The following is an 18282-nucleotide window of genomic DNA, read 5'->3' on the forward strand; positions in this document are numbered from 1 at the left end:
CAATGAGCAGACAACTACATTGTAATACAGGAACTTTCGGTCAGTGTGTACAGCAGACTGTCCAACAGAAGCAAGTCTAACGATGTTGGAGTGTGTAAACATTCCTGAGCTGCTGGGCTCATTCCAGTATGGTGGTTTTGACTGTGATGTTCTCTCCCTGTCTGCCTGTCCACCTGCAAGGTGATTGATGTAGTCAGTCTCTGGGTGGAGACCAAACCTGATTTAAGCCAGCCAAGCCTGCAGTCTCATGCTTATGATAGTGTTTGTTACACATGCTTCAAGCTTCCTGTGTGTCTGCCCTGCTCTGCTGTTTGGATTGCCCTATTTATGACCTCGGATTGGAACTTGGACTATTCTCTGAACTTTGTCTGCCTTTTGACTACGGACTGGACCCTGACTATTATGAACCCTCCCTGCCTTATACCCGGACTCTCATTGAACCACTACGGCAGACAGTGGTAATTTTACGCCTGCCCTGGCGTGTTGGACAAGTACTATGGCATTGTGTATAAGACCTGGGGGCAACCAAGTACCGGTAGGCCTGCTTGCCTTATGGGAAAGGGGGTTGCTATAGGTGAAGAACACAGAAGCCAGCTATAGTGTCTGACCACCAGTGCTAGGGGTAGGCGTGACAAACACGCTTTTGTCACAGCAACATGCTGGAAAACCAGCATCCAATCAGCGATTGCAGCCAATAAGCCAACGGTTGAACGAAAAAAATAAACTTGTAGTATATACCGGGCTCTAATCTGCAACAGGAAATTGTCAAGTCACTCTGCTTGCTATGCAGTATGAAAGGGATGCCTGGATTTTCAGATTTAATGAACATATATGTGTTTGAATGTGTTAGAATGTTTACCTTTGTTTCAGTGAAGCAAGTTTAGCTTCATTTGGAGAAAATAGAATTCTAAGGGCGCATTCAAACTGGCCTGTGGTCCGTACAGTTTGAATGAGCCCTTTGTTCATGTGGCTGTAGTCGCTTTGAGCTTTATGCAGGCAGCCTGTTTTAATATATGTGGATACAGCAGCTTTAAGGACACAGCTGCAGGTCCTAACTGGACAGACATGTGGGCGCATGGCCCCAAACGCAGACAGTGTGAATTCAGGGGCCACACATCCACACGTCACATGACCTGTGGCTTTGCCCATACAGCGGCTGTGTCCCCAAAGAGTAAGTAACTAAGGCCCAGATTCTCGTATCTCGGCGTAAATCTCCACGGGCGTAACGTATCTCTTTACGTTAAGCCGCCGCAAGTTTTACGGGCAAGTGCTTTATTCACAAAGAACTTGCCTGTAAAGTTGTGGCGGCGTAGCATAAATCCTCCGGCGCAAGCCCGCCTAATTCAAATGATCCGGGTAGGGGGCGTGGATCATTTAAATTAGGCGCATTCCCACGCCGATCGTACTGCGCATGCGCCGTCCCTAAAATTTCCCGACGTGCATTGCGCTAAATGAAGTCGCAAGGACGTCATTGGTTTCAACGTAAATGGTGTCCAGCGCCATTCACGGACGACTTACGCAAACAACGTAAATTTTAAAATTTCGACACGGGAACGACGGCCATACTTAAAGTTGGTTGCCCCTCATATAGCAGGGGCAACTTTACGCGTCGCAAATCTAACGTAAACGTTGTATCTTCACTGCGTCGACCGTGCGTACGTTCGGGAATTCGCATATTTTGCTAATTTGCATACTCGATCGGGAAAACGACGGAGGCGACACCTAGCGGCGAAAAAAAAAATTGCATTTAAGATCCGACAGCATAAGAGCCTTACGCCTGTCGGATCTAAAGGTTATCTATGCGTAACTGATTCTAAGAATCAGTCGCATAGATACGACGGCCCAGATAAGGACTTATGACGGCGCACATGGCGTTGCGCTGTCGTAAGCCCTTTCAGAATCTGGGCCATAGGCTGCTCTGTAGGGAATCTAGATCCTGATCTGCATCACTTTTCTCTTAGGCCCCGTACACACGATAGAATCTATCCGCAGATAAATCCCAGCAAATGGGTTTCTGCGGATAGATCCTATGGTGTGTACACGCCAGCGGATCTGTTTCCGCGGAGAAATCTCCTCTGGGATGGATTCCAGCAGATCGAATATTTGTTGTGCTGCACAACATATCCATCTGCTGGAATCCATTCCAACGGATGGATCCGCTCGTCTGTACAGACTTACCGGATCCATCCGTCCAAAGGGATTCCCCGCACGCGTCGTAATGATTTGACGCATGCGTGGAATTCCTTATATGACAGCGTCGCGCCCGTCGCCGCGTCATAATCGCGGCGACGGCGCGACACGTCATCGGCAGAGGATTTCCGCGCGGATTTCAATGGGATGGTGTGTACACTCCATCCCATCGAAATCAGCGGATTTCTTTGAGAGGATTTATCCGTGGAAACGGTCCGCTGGACCGTATCTGCGGATAAATCCTCTCGTGTGTATGGGGCCTTAAGGTCAGGTGTCTAGTCCGAAAAGCCAGAGCCTGGCTAGAAGAACCCCCACATCTTCACCCCCACTTCAAGAGCCAACGGAAGTGAAAGACAGGGCACTTCAGCTCCCATCTACTGCAACCGCTAAAGTCTAGCTGTCAGAGCAGCCAGCAAAACAAGGTTCCAGCAGGAGGAAGACTATGATGGTTGAGAACCAATGTCCTAAATGCAGCTGTGTCAGTGTGAATGAGGCCTATAGGAATGCAAAATCTGTCTGAAGGTACGAAGGAGGTCAACAGCAGATGATATGCTCCTGTCAATAAATTATGAACATGCTCAGAAGCTTCTCAAACTGATTGCAAACTGATACCATCAACGTATATACTCGAGTATAAGCCGAGTTTTTCAGCACATTTTTTTATGCTGAAAATGCCCCCCTCGGCTTATACTCGAGTCACCTTTTTGCGCCCGATCTTCCGGACTTTGGGGACCCGGTACCGGCTGTAGGTCCCCTGGACCCCAAACTTGGCACACATATAGCCCCACTATTCCTCTACAAGTGTGCAAAGGTTGTTGTCCGGGGGACCTATGGCCGGGGAGCACCGATTTTTCAAAGCCGGGCACCCCTTCTATATACTCCCATCTTAAACGTAAGTCTAGTCATGGACACAGTGAGGCATGGGCACAGTGAGGCATGCACACAGTCTCCCGGACTTTGGGGACCCGGTATCGGCCGGCTGTAGATCCCCTGGACCCCAAACTTGGCACACATGTAGCCCCACTCTTCCTCTACAAAGTTTGTTGTCCGGGGGACCTATGGCCGGGGAGCACCAATCTTTCAAAGCCGGGCATCCCTTCCATAGACTCCCATGTTAAACGGTAATTTCTACGGTGACTTTGGGGACCCGGTACCGGCTGGTCGTAGGTCCCCTGGCACACATGTTGCCCAGTTTCTCCTCTACAAGTGTGCAAAGTTTGTTGTCTAGGGGACCTACGGCTGGGGAGCACCAATTTTTCAAAGCCGGGCACCCCTTTCATATGACTCCCATTTTAAATGTCAGTCTAGTCATGGACACAGTGAGGCATGGGCATAGTGAGGCATGGGCATAGTGAGGCATGGGCACAGTGAGGCATGCACACAGTGAGGCATGGGCACAGTGAGGCGTGGACACAGTGAGGCGTGGACACAGTGAGGCGTGGGCACAGTGAGGCGTGGGCACAGTGAGGCATGGGCACCGTGAGGCATGGGCACAGTGAGGCATGGGCACAGTGAGGCATGCAGATGGACAACCTAGGCTTATACTTGAGTCAATACGTTTTGCCATTTTTTGGGGGTAAAATTAGGTGCCTCAGCTTATATTCGGGTCTGCTTATACTCGAGTATATACGGTAATTTGATTAAAATTAAAATGATCTAATGGATTATTCTAAATCTATTCTTCCCCCAAGCAGCAAGCTTTGTTTATGTTCTGTAAAACGTGAAATAATCAATAAAAAATAACTTTGCAAGCAGAAAGTAAAAGCAGTAATGCATCATATATGAATATATTGCTGTAAACATGTTCTGCTCAATGCAAGCTCTCTCTGACCCATGGGATGAAGTGAATGATAGCCGCTGAGTGCTGCCCTTATGACAGACAGGGGTATAACATACTGACACGACTTGCTTGTACAATAAATTAACTTATCTCACCAGGGTGGCCCCTTGGTTATCTGTTCTGTTCAGGTCCTGTCCGGCTGCTACCAGCGCTCCGATGTCATTTAGCATGTGACGCTCAGGAGCCTGACGAGCTTCATTAACCATTTCTTGTGTGACGCCTAGGGGGAATGAAAAGGTTAAGTAAAGGGTAAAGGCTCAATACATTGCGAGTTAGTCGCTGAGCTGGAAAAAGTATGCTGATCAGGATCTCTGACTTTACTTGCTGCATGCTTGTTCCAATCATGTGACTCGGAAAGACTCTAAAGCAAACTTTCCTAAGAAGAGACACAACATTATCCCTCATATTACCTTTACTGGTCAAACAGGTCTCTTCATGCCACTTTCTGCTTTAGTTTCAGTTTATTATTGGGTTCACTCACACAGGCACACAACCCCATGCGGTGGCCAGAGCCGATTGTTCCTTTTTTTTTTTATTTCCAGTGAGCTGCATGCCCCCTCGCCGGTCAGTTACCAGCCCCGCACTTACCCCATCTATGGGGCAGGTAGCGTTTCCCTCCGGCTGACAGGTGGCGGCTTCCCCTGCGTCTCCTCCTCGGCATCACAGTGGCCATGCATCCCCTCCCTCCTCCACCTAGGCCAATAGGATTGCTTCTCCTTTCGGCCAATCAGGAAATGGGTCCCAGGACCGGCTTCCTGATTGGCCAGGAGGAAAATCAGTGTGACAATATGGCTCTAATCACGTGATAAAAAAAAAACATTGGAATCCACGCGTCTGGCGCCCCGCATGTAGATTAGGGAGCTGGACGCATGAGTGAGTAAAAAACGTATATAGCGCAACGCCTGCGAACTGAATCGCATCTGGGCGCTTAGTATCCTTTCCCTAACAGAACTTTTGCCCTCAGAAAAGACGGGTTTGATTATTTTCCTGAAAGCCAGGTAATTCACTTCCGAGCGGATGCTGGTTGGTAGAGCGTTCCATAGTCTAGGTCCTTGGACTGCATGGATAGGGGGGTGGCATCCCTGCGCCCTGCATTACGGGCCGCCACTGGTGCACCCATCCTTGTGTACCTGTCAAACTCGGCTGTGCAGGTGGTGAGTCTGTACAGCCAATACATACCCATTAACTTTCCATTCGTTGCTGCACTTAGCTACTCAGTACTAATGAAAAAAGTATACAGATGGCTATGGCCGTTGGATAGTTGTTGACACCATAGGGACTGGTAAAATGCAATGTATAACATTTTTGGGTTCAAATATGCTAAACCCTGGGCCGGATTCAGAAAAGAGATATGACGGCGTATCTCCTCATACGCCGTCGTATCTCTGAGTCCGGCCGTCGTATCTATGCGCCTGATTCATAGAATCAAGTTACGTATAGAAATCCCTAAGATCCGACAGGTGTAAGTGTCTTACACCGTCGTATCTTAGGCTGCAATTTTACGCTGGCCTCTAGGTGGCGCTTCCGTTTGTTTACGCAAGGAATATGCAAATTAGTATTTACGTCGATTCAGAAACGAACTACCGCCTGTCACTTTTTTTTTACGTCGCTTGCGTTCGGCTTTTTCCGGTGTATAGTTACCCCTGCTATATGAGGCGTAGCTAATGTTAAGTATGGCCGTCGTTCCCACGACGAAATTTGAAATTTTAACGTCGTTTGCGTAAGTCGTTCGCGAATACGGCTGGACGTAATTTTTCGTTCACGTCGAAAGCATGACGATTTACTGACGTCATTTGGAGCATGCGCACTGGGATTCAGTCGCGGCCGGCGCATGCGCAGTTCGTTCGGCGCGGGGAAGTGCTTCATTTAAATGATACACGCCCCCTGCCCGCCGAATTTGAATTCCGCCGGGTGATTTACGCTACGCCGCCTCAACTTTACAGGCAAGTGCTTTGTGAATAAAGCACTTGCCTGAAAAACTTGCGGCGGCGTAACGTAAACGACATACGTTACGCCAGCAGAAAGATCCGCTGATCTTTCTGAATCTTGCACCCTGTTTACCAATAAAATATGACACTGCGATAATGAGTGGTATCACCAGCAAATATAAGATATATGTGGCCAGTGATCTCATTCCTGTATTTGTGAATGTTTGTTAGTCATTCATACAAATTAAGTTTTAGCCCCCGTTCACATCGGCGTGATTTGACATGCCATTTGACAGGTTAAATCGGAGCCTATTGCCAGCAATAGGAGTGTCCCAATCCATGGGCATCCGCTGAAATTTTTTCAAAGGGGGGGCGCTTCGGCAGCGACGATACACAGTCGCTTTTTACCCTTTCTTCGACCGCTAGCGGGGCTTAAAAGCGACCCCCCCCCACGTTAAAATGTAAAAACACCCCACTGTGCCCCCTGCATCTTTCAATATCTCTTTGTCACTACTGTGTACCCCCTCTCCACAACTGCACCTCTGGACCCCTTTACATTACACAACACCCCACAGCTCTGGACCCCTTTACATTACACAACACCCCACAGCTCTGGACCCCTTTACATTACACAGCACCTCACAGCTCTGGACCCCTTTACATTACAAAGCACCCTGCAACACTGGCCCCCTTTACATTACACAGCACCCTGCATCACTGGCCCTCTTTACATTACACAGCACCCTGCATCACTGGACCCCTTTACATTACACAGCACCCTGCATCACTGGCCCCCTTTACATTACACAGCACCCTGCATTACTGGCCCCCTTTACATTACACAGCACCCTGCATTAATGGCCCCCTTTACATTACACAGCACCCTGCATTACTGGCCCCCTTTACATTACACAGCACCCTGCACCACTGGACCCCTTTACATTACACAGCACCCCTTTCCCTTGACTCAAACACTACACTATATTGACAGTATATTTATTTCAGGTCTAAAAGTGGAACCTTTTGGAATGAGGGACAAATGGATTTGATTCCAGAAGAGGGACAGGCACTCTAAATAAGGGACAACTAGAGGGGAGGGGAGCGCTGCAATCACTGCTTAAATCGGCCCCAGGGCCAGTTCGGCCCTGCTCCTGGCTCTCCCTGGCGATTCCAGGAGGGGGCAAATGACCCCCCTTGCCCTATGGAGCGGACGCCCATGTCCCAATCGGTGCGACGCCAACTTTGCAGCGCTGCACCCGTTTCCAAAAGTAGTTACTGCACTACTTTCGGCGACTTCGGGGGCGATTTCAATAGACATGTGTGCATGAAGATGTCTTTCATGTCAGACTGAAATGCGGTTTTGAAATTGTGCGAGTTTAGATGAAGCCGTGTTTAGTGTGAACGAGAGCTAAATGGAAATTTGTAAAATGTATAAGGAAGAAAAGGTTGTAGCAATTGTCTCTTTTCACCTTTGTACGTCATGAAATTCTCGATGACATTCAGCGTAGCATCTTCCTCACACAGATCATACACCATGTTGCCATCTGCATTTACAGCCAGTAGATCTGCCCCACTGAAAGAGACACATAATTACAATGAAACATGGTTGTTGGGGACACCTGTAATCTAAAGGGTTAATCTGACAGACCAATCCACTTATTTTAAAGGTAATGTTGGGTTCTGCCTGCTATTATCTGATGATCAGTCCCAGTGTTGTAATAGGACAATCTAATTGGAAAAGCAGTGAGCCCATTATAGGATCAAGGAATGAGCTTTCTGATTTCGTGTGAAAAGAGTGTACAGAATGCCTTTAGCTGCCAAGAAGTGAAAATTTGTTCTTCGACAGTTTTATAAATTTATAGTTGTGTGCAGATTGAAATGAAATGAAAACTTGTATTATTTAACAGTTCTATATGTAATCTTATGTTTTTTTGAAATGGAGTTTTTTTGCCCAATTATTATGTGACAGTGACATGTAACATTTTGAAAATGCAATTGTGCTCGAGTTTCTTAGCAATTATACCTATAGTTTAAAGTGCCCATAGGTTATCCAGGGTTGGGGATATAGCCATGGCCTAGACCAGTGGTTCTCAACCGTGCTAGTGCCATGACTGCGACATTATGGCGGACACTTCGAACACTTTTGACACATTTTTGGGACCATTGGCATTTTTATAGCGATCAGTGCATTGGATTACTATAAAAATGCCACTGGCAGTGAAGGGGTTAACACTAGGGGGCGGGGAAGGAGTTAAGTATGTCCCTGGGTGTGTTCTTACTGTAGGGGGAGTGGGACTTACATGGGGAAATGACTGATCTTCTGTTCATACATTGTATGAACAGAAGATCAGCATTTCTCTCCCTGACAGGACCGGGAGCTGTGTGTTTACAGACACAGCTCCCGGTCCTCGCTCTGTAACGAGCAATCGCGTGTGCTGTAAAACGACGGCGGCTGGTCGGCAACCAGTTAAGATAGTGCATTGTTGGTTCACTAACCCTTTCCTTCGATTTCCCTTCTAAAAAATGTTTTTCTTTGTTTTCTTTGTCTGAATTTCTCACTTCCTGTTCCTCCCCAGTAAGCTCAGTAAGAAAAAAACATTTAGAAGGGAAATGGAAGGAAAAGGTAAGTGAACCAACAAAGCACTAGCTTAAAGGAACCTATTTAGAAAATAAAAAACAAACCTTTACAATCCCTTTAAGGGCTTTAAAACTTTTTGTTTCACATACTCAGAACAAATATCTAGATCATGAGTTCTGATTTTGGTCTGATGTTGCTTGTGTGCTTTTTTTTTTAGGTCAGTCACTTATAAACTACTAAGCCAGAGAGGCTCAATCAGTTTTCAAAAAGAGGTCAGAAATGTCATCCCCTGAGGCCCCGTACACACAGCCGAGAAACTCGACGAGCAAAACACATCGTTTTGCTAGTCGAGTTTCTTGTGAAGCCGCCGAGGATCTCGGCGGGCCAACTTTTCCCATTGAGGAACGAGGAAATAGAGAACATGTTCTCTATTTAACCGACGAGATTCTCGTCGGTTTCCTCGGCCGAAAGTGTACACACGGCCGGGTTTCTCGGCAGAATACAGCTCCGATCGAGTTTCTGGCTGAATTCTGTCGAGAAACTCGGTCGTGTGTACGGGGCCTGACTCTTTTTCAGGACAGGTTTCCTTTATAGCCCAACTCTAGCCAAACAGGGGAGGACTGGGAACCCTTGGCCTGGGTGGGGGCAAACGCAATCAACTTGTCTTTTCCATGTAGATTTCTGTGGACTAAAGAAAGTGTACCAAGGAAAATGTGCCGTGGTGCAGCAGTAATCGTGGTCATGATGAAAGGTTCTCAAGGATTTGGTTTACTTTGATACACCACCTCACATTTTCTTTTGGCATTAGATTACATGACTTGTCAGAGACTCAACAAAAGTTGGTGTTGAATGTTTTCACCTTGCTAGACAAGGTGATTTCAGATCTGAGTTTTGGAGCGAGTAGCTATACAATGCCCAACATGTATTAATGGTTTCAAGTCTTGGTCTGAATGGTAAAGCATGTCCACTCATCAGCCCAACATACACTATATGGACAAACGTATTGGGACACCTGCCTTTACACTCACATGAACTTTAATGACACCCCAGTCTTAGTCCGTAGGGTTCAATATTGAGTTGGCCCAGCCTTAGCAGCTATGACAGCTTCAACTCTTCTGGGAAGGCTGTCCACAAGGTTTAGGAGTGTGTTTATGGGAATGTTTGACGCATTTATGAGGTCAAGCACTGATGTTGCACGAGAAGGCCTGGCTCGCAGTCTCCGCTTGAATTCATCCCAAAGGTGTGCAGGCCAGTCAAATTCCTCCACCCCAAACTTGCTCAATTATTTCTTTAAGGACCTTGCTTTGTGCACTGGTCCAAATCATTTGATGGAGGGGGGCTTATGGTGTGGGGTTGTTTTTCAGGGGTTGGGCTTGGCCCCTTAGTTCCAGTGAAAGGAACTCTTAAGACATCATCGTACCAAGACATTTTGGACAATTACATAGTTACATAGTTAGTCAGGTTGAAAAAAAACACAAGTCCATCCAGTTCAACCATAAAAAAAAAACAATGTCATGCTCCCAATTTTGTGGTAACAGTTTGGGGATGGTCCCTTCCCGTTTCAACATTATGCGCACCAGTGCACAAAGCAAGGTCCAGAAAGACATGGATGAGTGAGTTTGGGGTGGAGGAACTTGACAGGCCTGCAACTCGATAGAACACTTAGGCCCCGTACAGACGAGGAGACATGTCCGATGAAAACGGTCCGCAGACCGTGTTCATCGGACATGTCTCCTGGGAGCTTTTGGTCTGATGTGTGTAGACACCATCAGACCAAAATCCCCGCGGACAGAGAACGTGGTGACGTAGAAGACACCGACGTTCTCAAACACGGAAGTGCAATGCTTCCACGCATGCGTCGAATCAATTCGACGCATGCGCGGGATTTCGGGACGCTGGTTACACGTCATAACCAGCGGACATGTCCGATTAGGTGTCCAACGGACATGTTTCCAGCGGACAAGTTTCTTAGCTTGCTAAGAAACTTTTGCCTGCTGGAAACCTGTCCGCTAGGCCGTACACATGGTCGGACATGTCCGCGGAAACTGGTCCGCGGACCAGTTTCAGCAGACATGTTCGACCGTGTGTACGGGGCCTTAAGGGTTGAATTAGAGTGGAGACTGCGAGCCAGGCCTTCTCACCAAACATCAGTGCCTGACCTCACAAATGCGCTTCTAGAAGAATGGTCAAACAGTCCCCATAGACCTAAACCTTGTGAAAAGCCTTCCCAGAAGAGTTGAAGCTGTTATAGCTGCAAAGGGAGGGCCAACTCAATATTAAACCCTATGAACTGGGATGCCATTAAAGTTCATGTGCATGTAAAGGCAGACTTCCCAATAATTTCATCAATAGAGTGTATCTTAGAAGTACTGGCCCAGTGGAAAAAAAGGGGCCCTATTCCAGTCTTCCTCTGGTGGAAAAGAACAGACCATCAAGATACAGTAAGAGACCATAGTTAATTGTAGCATATTATAGCACAATATACTTACTGCTGAATTAGTATCCGCACCAGGTTGGTGTGACCGCAGGTGGCCGCCGCATGGAGAGGTGTCCAAAGCTCATTGTCTGTGACATTAACATTAGCACCATGTGATAACAGCAACTTGAGAAGATCTTCATAGTTATCAATGCAGCACTGAGGGGACAGAGTGACAGGACAGATGATGTGATGCAGGAAAGACAGTGACTGAAAATGGGCAGAATTTGCAGAATATGAAATACAGTCAGATGTAAGATGGCACTACTGGTAGGTACAGGATCGGGACACTGTACAGACACAACAATAGGAAGGAAGAGGAGTTTCAGCACCTTCATGGACAGGTCACAAGACACACAAAGTGGTGTACAGACAACATTTTTAAACCACTGATGGAAATGTTTTAAATATCCATGTTCTTAAAGGCAACCATAGCCAAAAGGAGGGCAAAATAAGTCAACCACCAATACATCTCTTTTTTTTTTTTACCATGCTAGTATCCTGCTAACTATGGTGCCCCATCAGTAAAGTCATAGCAGGTGATGCAGGCATGATTAGGCCAGTAAGTGACAAAGGCCTTCACTGCAACACTGTTTAATATAGGAAATTCACCCGCCACATATACTTACCCAACCAGCACCATATAGCAACACTTCTCTATTGAAATTCAATACCATAGATATTTGTGCTAAGAGTGTCTCTGTTTAGTTCTTGATAACTGCCATTAGGAAGATAACTGCCATATAACTGCCATACATACGAATAACTAAAAGATGGCTAATAATACTTTCTGGGGGAACCGACTGGGCAGTCAATGGTGGTCTTTCTGCAGGGCAGTTTCGGCTGCATGGAGGGCCATTACCTGGAGAGTTATGCCCCCAAAACACGGTCGGAATTTCCGCCACCAACCGTCCGATGTGAGCTTTTCGTCGGAAATTCCGACAGTGTGTAGGCTCCATCGGACTTTTGTTGTTGGAATTACCGCCAGCAAAAGATTGAGAGCTGGTTCTCAAATTTTCAGACGGAAAAAATTCTGATCGTCTGTGGCAATTCCGACGCGCAAAATTCCGACACGTGCTGTCCTCCGACACGTGCTGTGTGTACATCACCGCGTTCTTGACAGACGAAAGTTCAGAGAACTTTTGCATGACCGTGTGTATGCAAGTCAAGCTTGAGCACAATTACGTCAGAAAAACCATCCAAGATTTTTCCTACGGAAAATCCGATTGTGTGTACGGGGCATTACTGAGCTGAGGGGCTGTTGGGCAAGGCCCATATTAGGATCAGTAACCCATGTCTCATCACTGCCTGGACACACTGAGGCATGGGCACAGTGAGGCATGGGCACAGTGAGGCATGGGCACAGTGAGGTATGTGCACAGTTAGGCATGTGCACAGTGAGGCATTCACATGGACACAGTGGGGTAGATTCACGTATGTGCGCGCATAGTTACGGCGGCGCAGCGTATCGTATTTACGCTACGCCGCCGTAACTTACAGGAGCAAGTGCTGTATTCACAAAGCACTTGCTCCGTAAGTCGTGTCAGCGTAGCGTAAAAGGGGCCGGCGTAAGCGCGCGTAATTCAAATGTGGAAGGGGGGGCGTGTTTTATGTAAATTTAGGATGACCTGACGTGATTGACGTTTTGCGCCGTCCGTGTACATTGCTTCCAAGTACGGCGCAACGACGTATTGGTTTCGACGTGAACGTAATTTATGTCCAGCCCTATTCGCGAACGACTTACGCAAACGACGTAAAAAATTGAAATTTCGAAGCGGGAACGACGTCCATACTTAACATTGGCTGCGCCTCCTAATAGCAGGAACAACGTGACGCCGGAAAAGCCTTAACGCAAACGACGTAAAAAACGAACGCCGGGCGCACGTACATTTGTGAATCAATTTTACTTATTTACTTATATATACTGTTTGCATCAACACACATCTCATTTAAAGTCCCAACCCTTTCTTTCTTTCAACTTTTAGGGATGGAGGCATGTGTTATTCACATGCCTCATTCAAAGTCCCAAACCCATTTCCATGTTTACATTTGTGAATCGACGTAAGTAGGCAATTTGCATACTCTACGCTGAAAACTACGGGAGCGCCACCTAGCGGCCAGCGTAAGAATGCACCCTAAGATACGACGGTGTAAGAGACTTATGCCAGTCGTATCTTAGGCTAATGTCGGCGTATCTAGCTTTCTGAATACAGAAAGTAGATACGCCGGCGCCGCTTAGCAATTACGCGGCGTATCTATGGATACGCCGGCGTAATTGTTCTCTGAATCTACCCCAGTGAGGCAAAGTGAGGCATGCAGATGGACACTCTAGGCTTATACTCGAGTCAATAAGTTTTCCCAGTTTTTTGTGGTAAAATTAGGTGCCTCTGGTTATATTCGGGTCGGCTTATACTCAAATATATACGGGAATTTGGCAAAATCTTCAGATAATTTTTTTTTCTTTCTTCTAGCAATTTTTTATTTTGTGTGTAAACTACATGACACATGCACAGAATAGTATATACTCAACTGTTGCCTGCTGAGTGATGAGCCAATGTAGTAACTCTTGTGGGCATGCACAGGATTTACACCATCAATGGCTGCTCAATGGCTGAAGAGGAGCAATAAAATGGCAGCAGGAGGAAGGAGCAGTGACAGCGAGCTTTGATCTACCTTCTAGTGAAGGGCACTCTAGTATGCCATTTTGCGCTAGGGCACTTTAGTGGGTAAGTGTACAATTACCTAGCAATTACCTACCTAGAAACGGCAGAGAAGATGGCAGAGAATAAGCAGGGGGATGAAACGGTGACAGCGAGCCTTGAATTGCCAGCACTAGAGGATGGCATGCTATGTGACATTATGCTGTGTGCTTAAATTCTGCTTTAAATTATATAGTTGTCATGCAAACTTATGTCAGAAACAAGTCACTAGAGGATATATAAGTAAACTCTTTAAAGACACGGAATGCATCAGGTGGTGAAAGTAAATGGGCACCTAATGGATACTAAGCACACAACCTCTCAGATAAATTACATATTATCCTATTCCAGCTTATACTAGCGGCAGCTCTGGAAGCAAAGCTGACTTGCCTTAGGCTGCTATTGGGTTAATTTTCACAAACATTAAAAGCAAGTACAACTATTTAGTACGTGTTCAGTACAAATTATGCAACATCATGTACTCCTGCCAATGCCTTGACAGGATTTCTAAGAACAAATTGCTACTGAGCAGATGTACCAAGTACATCATGTGTGATTTCTGTCTAAGTGAATCTTGGATTGCTAAGTTAACTATTACTAATTGCACAAGTACACCTGTCATAAAAGAAATATAGGGGCTGCAACTGATGATCTCCATGTGAAAATGCCAGTTGCTTGGCATTTATGCAAATATATATATATATATATATATATATATATATATACACCGTATATACTCGAGTATAAGCTGACCCAAATATAAGCCGAGGGACATAATTTTATAACAAAAAAATGGGAAATTATATTGACTCGAGTATAAGCGTAGGATGAGAATGCAGCAACTACTGTAAGTGGAAAAAAGGGTCAACAATGCCCATTTTCAACCTCGCTGTGCCCATTTGCAGCCTCACTGTGCCCATTGCATGTCTCACTGTGCCCATTACAAGCCTCACTGTGCCCATTGATGCCTCACTGTGCCCATTGATGCCTCACTGTGTCCATTACAAGCCTCACTGTGCCCATTACAAGCCTCACTATGCCCATTACAAGCCTCACTGTGCCCATTACAAGCCTCACTGTGCCCATTACAAGCCTCACTGTGCCCATTGATGCCTCACTGTGTCCATTGCACGCCTCACTGTGCCCATTGCACGCCTCACTGTGACATACCTGATAAAAGCCATGTCATGATTTGCCAAGCCTCACTGTGCCATACCTGATGAGAGCCGTGTCATGCTTTGCATGACAGGGCTCTCATCAGGTATGCAGACACAGACTCGAGTATAAGCCGAGGGGGGCATTTTCAGCACAAAAAAAATGTGCTGAAAAACTCGGCTTATACTCGAGTATATACGGTATATACAGTGGGAAAAATAATTATTTGATCCCCTGCAGATTTTGTAAGTTTGCCCACTTACAAAGAAATGAAAGGTCTATCATTTTTATCACAGGTAAATTTTAAATGCTAGAGACAGAATACCAACCAAAAATCTAGAAAAAACACATGATACAAATGTTATAAATTAAGTTGCAGTTCAGTGAGTAAAATAAGTATTCGATCCCCAAGCAAAACATGACTTAGTACTTGGTGGAGCAACCCTTGTTGGCAAGCACAGAGGTCAGACGTTTCTTGTAGTTGGTTATTAGGTTTGCACACATCTCAGGAGGGATTTGGTCCACTCTTCTTTACAGATCTTGGGGCAGATCCGCCTCTCATTTGCAACTATTAGTTGTCTCTACAACTCCTATTTACTACGTGCTTGACATAGGCCTTGCCCCAAACTCCTGTTTACGTGGAGTGACGCCTGGGGTCCCGTACTGATAATCACTTGCATATAGAGGTGCATTGGAATCTTTAAAGTGTATATTATAATTTTAAATATTAAGCTCTGGTCGCATGTTGTAATGCGTCCATCCTTAGTAGCTCAACGCCTTTCTTTATGTGAAAGAGAGATGATGTAGAGAACCCCCAAACTCCTGTTTGTGTGGAGTGATGCCTGGGGTCCAATACTGAATTCTAACATAAAGAAGTGCATTGAAATCCTTGCTAACGGCAGTTGTGGTTCACTCATTCACCAGAGCTGTTACACATACACACGATCGTGAAAAAAAAATGCTCGAGCAAAGTGTGGTGACGTACAACACGTAGGACGGCACTATAAAGGGGACGTTCCATTCGAATGGAACCCTTTGGGCTTGATTATGCAAATTTCCCTTCTCATAACCTGCTTCCCCGTCGTTAAAGCCTACACGACGTGAAAAACGGCGAGAAAAAATAGAGCATGTTCAAAATTTTTAATGGCCATTTTTCACGTCCAGAAAAATGCTCTGGAGCCTACACATGATCGTTTTTAATGACCAAATAAAAAAATAGCATTTTTCTCGTCATGAAAAACGGTCATGTATACTCGGCATAGTCAGCATTTTGTTTCCTCCAAACACAACGAGTCGAGTTAATGCCAAAGAGCTCAATTGTGGTCCCATCTGACCACAGCACTTTCTTCCAATCCTCCAATCCAATCATTTAGATGTTCATTGGTAAACTGCTGACGGGCCTGTACTTTTCCCTTTTTGCGGAGGGGGACCTTGTAGGATTTTAATCCATGGCGGCGTATTGTATCACCAATGGTTTGCTTGGTGACTGTGGTCCCAACTGCCTTAAGATCATTCACAAGCTCCTCTTGTGTCGTTCTAGGCTGATCCTTCACTTTTCTCATGATCATCCTTACCCCAAGAGGCGAAATCTTGCATGGAGCTCCATACCAAGGGTGATTCTTCCATTTGCAAATAATCACTCCAACAGTTGCCCCCTTCTCACCAAGCTACTTGCTGATGGTCTTGTAGCCCATTCCTGCCTTGTGCAAGTCTACAGTCTTGTTCCTGACCAGTAGTGTATTTAGGTTTTGTGCTGCCCTAGGCCTGTCTAAACTCATGCACCCTCTAATTTAAATATGACCCACCCCTTCCTGTCAAGGCCACACCCCTTTCCGTTTAAGACCCGCCCTGACATTTTCGAGTGGGGGCACTAGTTCTTAGGGCCTGGGGGGGGGGGGCAATGGATTCCCATAATTTGCAAAGATTTCCTCTCACTTCGTGTTTGGCTATGGGGCAGGAAGCAAAGGGAAATAAACTGTCAGGTGCTATAACCCTCCCTTACTCTATCTATTTTTTGGCAAGGATGACAATGTGCAGTTTTTTATTATATCTATGTATTTGGCTATTTGCCTGGGGTTCAGCTTTAAATTGTTCTTAAGAAATGTTATGGGGACAGGGCATTTGAGTTGATCAGCCTTCATACAAAATGACATAATCTTGAGGATGAATTGATGGTATTATCAATTACCCATACAGCACCACCATAGTTAAGCATATCTGAAGCCTTAATAAAGTTTCAGTATACATGAAGGCTTCTAATGACCCATGCTCATGGGGTCATTAGTTTAAAAGAAGCCTTTACCCAACACATACTACTGCAGAAGCCTATAAACAAAAAATGGGTACCCCTACAAGACTAAGGGACCAGAGGACGCAAGGTGTGTGCCAGGTGTGCCTGGGCACACCCTAATCCTGGGGTTGGCAACCTGTCAATGGTGGGCAGGTGCTAGGTAAACCGCAATCCTTAATTGCCGACCCCAGAACCTGGACACTAGAGGTGGCGGGGGTGGAATTTAGTGGAACCGAATATTTTCCTCCTGCAGCATCTGAAAGTAGGCATCTCCTCCTCTCCCTTTTGTCAATATTCAGCTGCCACAGGAGTTAAATATAGGGGATTGGTACTAATATATGCCACCCCTTCTTTCCCTGTTCCTCTTCCCTCTGTTGCCCGGGTCCCCCATGTGCTCCCCGTTTCCCCCTATTGTTTCAGGATGGAGAGCGAGGAAGAGACCAGTAATGTCAAACGCATATGTGCTGGAGCTTTGGGGTGCACACCCTAATGCGATAGGCTGCGCACACCTATGCAGAGGACCAAATACGTGTGCAATGTATAAGAAATTATAAAATATGATAATCTATTGATATATATCATAAAACTCCTTTTTTATAATTTCTCATACATTGCATACTGTGTCACTTATTTGGTCCTCTGGTCCCTTACAGTCTTGTAGGGGTACCCATTTTTATTATTTTTTGTTTATATGCAGTATTTTCTGACTAGAGTGCATACTAGTGTGTTTTATACACGCATATTTGCCATTTTCCTTTCTTTTTTGTTTATATTACTGAAGAAGCCTGCACATTAGGATAAAAGAGGAAAATTAGGGCTTGACCCAGTGGCGATTGGTGCTCAAAAGTTTTTGGGGGGTGCAAAATTCAGAAAAATACTGAAAAAAACCCCCATCAAATGCAACCACTGTACCCATCAAATGCAGCCACTGTGCCCATCAAATGCAGCAACTGTGCCTTTAAATGCAGCCACTGTGACCCCCCCCCCCCGCTCGCCCGGCACTTACCTCATCTTGGTATGGGAATCAGGCAGCGGGTCAGGTGGCGAGCTGTGGAAAGAGCAGCGGGTGATGGCTCCTTCTGCTAGGCGTCCAATCACAGGCGCCGGTGCCTTTGAAGATGAAGAT

At 46.0% G+C, this 18282-nt stretch overlaps 1 protein-coding gene across 2 annotated transcripts in view; it reads right to left on the reverse strand.

The window, feature by feature from the left end:
• Positions 1-18282, reverse strand: part of PPP1R16B (protein phosphatase 1 regulatory subunit 16B) — a 76361-nt gene that overhangs the window by 16686 nt on the left and 41393 nt on the right. For both annotated transcript variants that reach the window (XM_040330448.1, XM_040330450.1), the window contains exons 4-6: positions 11026-11171; positions 7428-7531; positions 4126-4250 (exon numbers count right to left, since the gene is read on the reverse strand). In XM_040330448.1, the coding sequence (XP_040186382.1) occupies positions 4126-4250; positions 7428-7531; positions 11026-11171 (375 nt within the window). The remainder of the gene's footprint in view (positions 1-4125; positions 4251-7427; positions 7532-11025; positions 11172-18282) is intronic.

Source organism: Rana temporaria, chromosome 12, assembly GCF_905171775.1.
Source record: "Rana temporaria chromosome 12, aRanTem1.1, whole genome shotgun sequence".
NCBI lineage: Eukaryota > Metazoa > Chordata > Amphibia > Anura > Ranidae > Rana > Rana temporaria.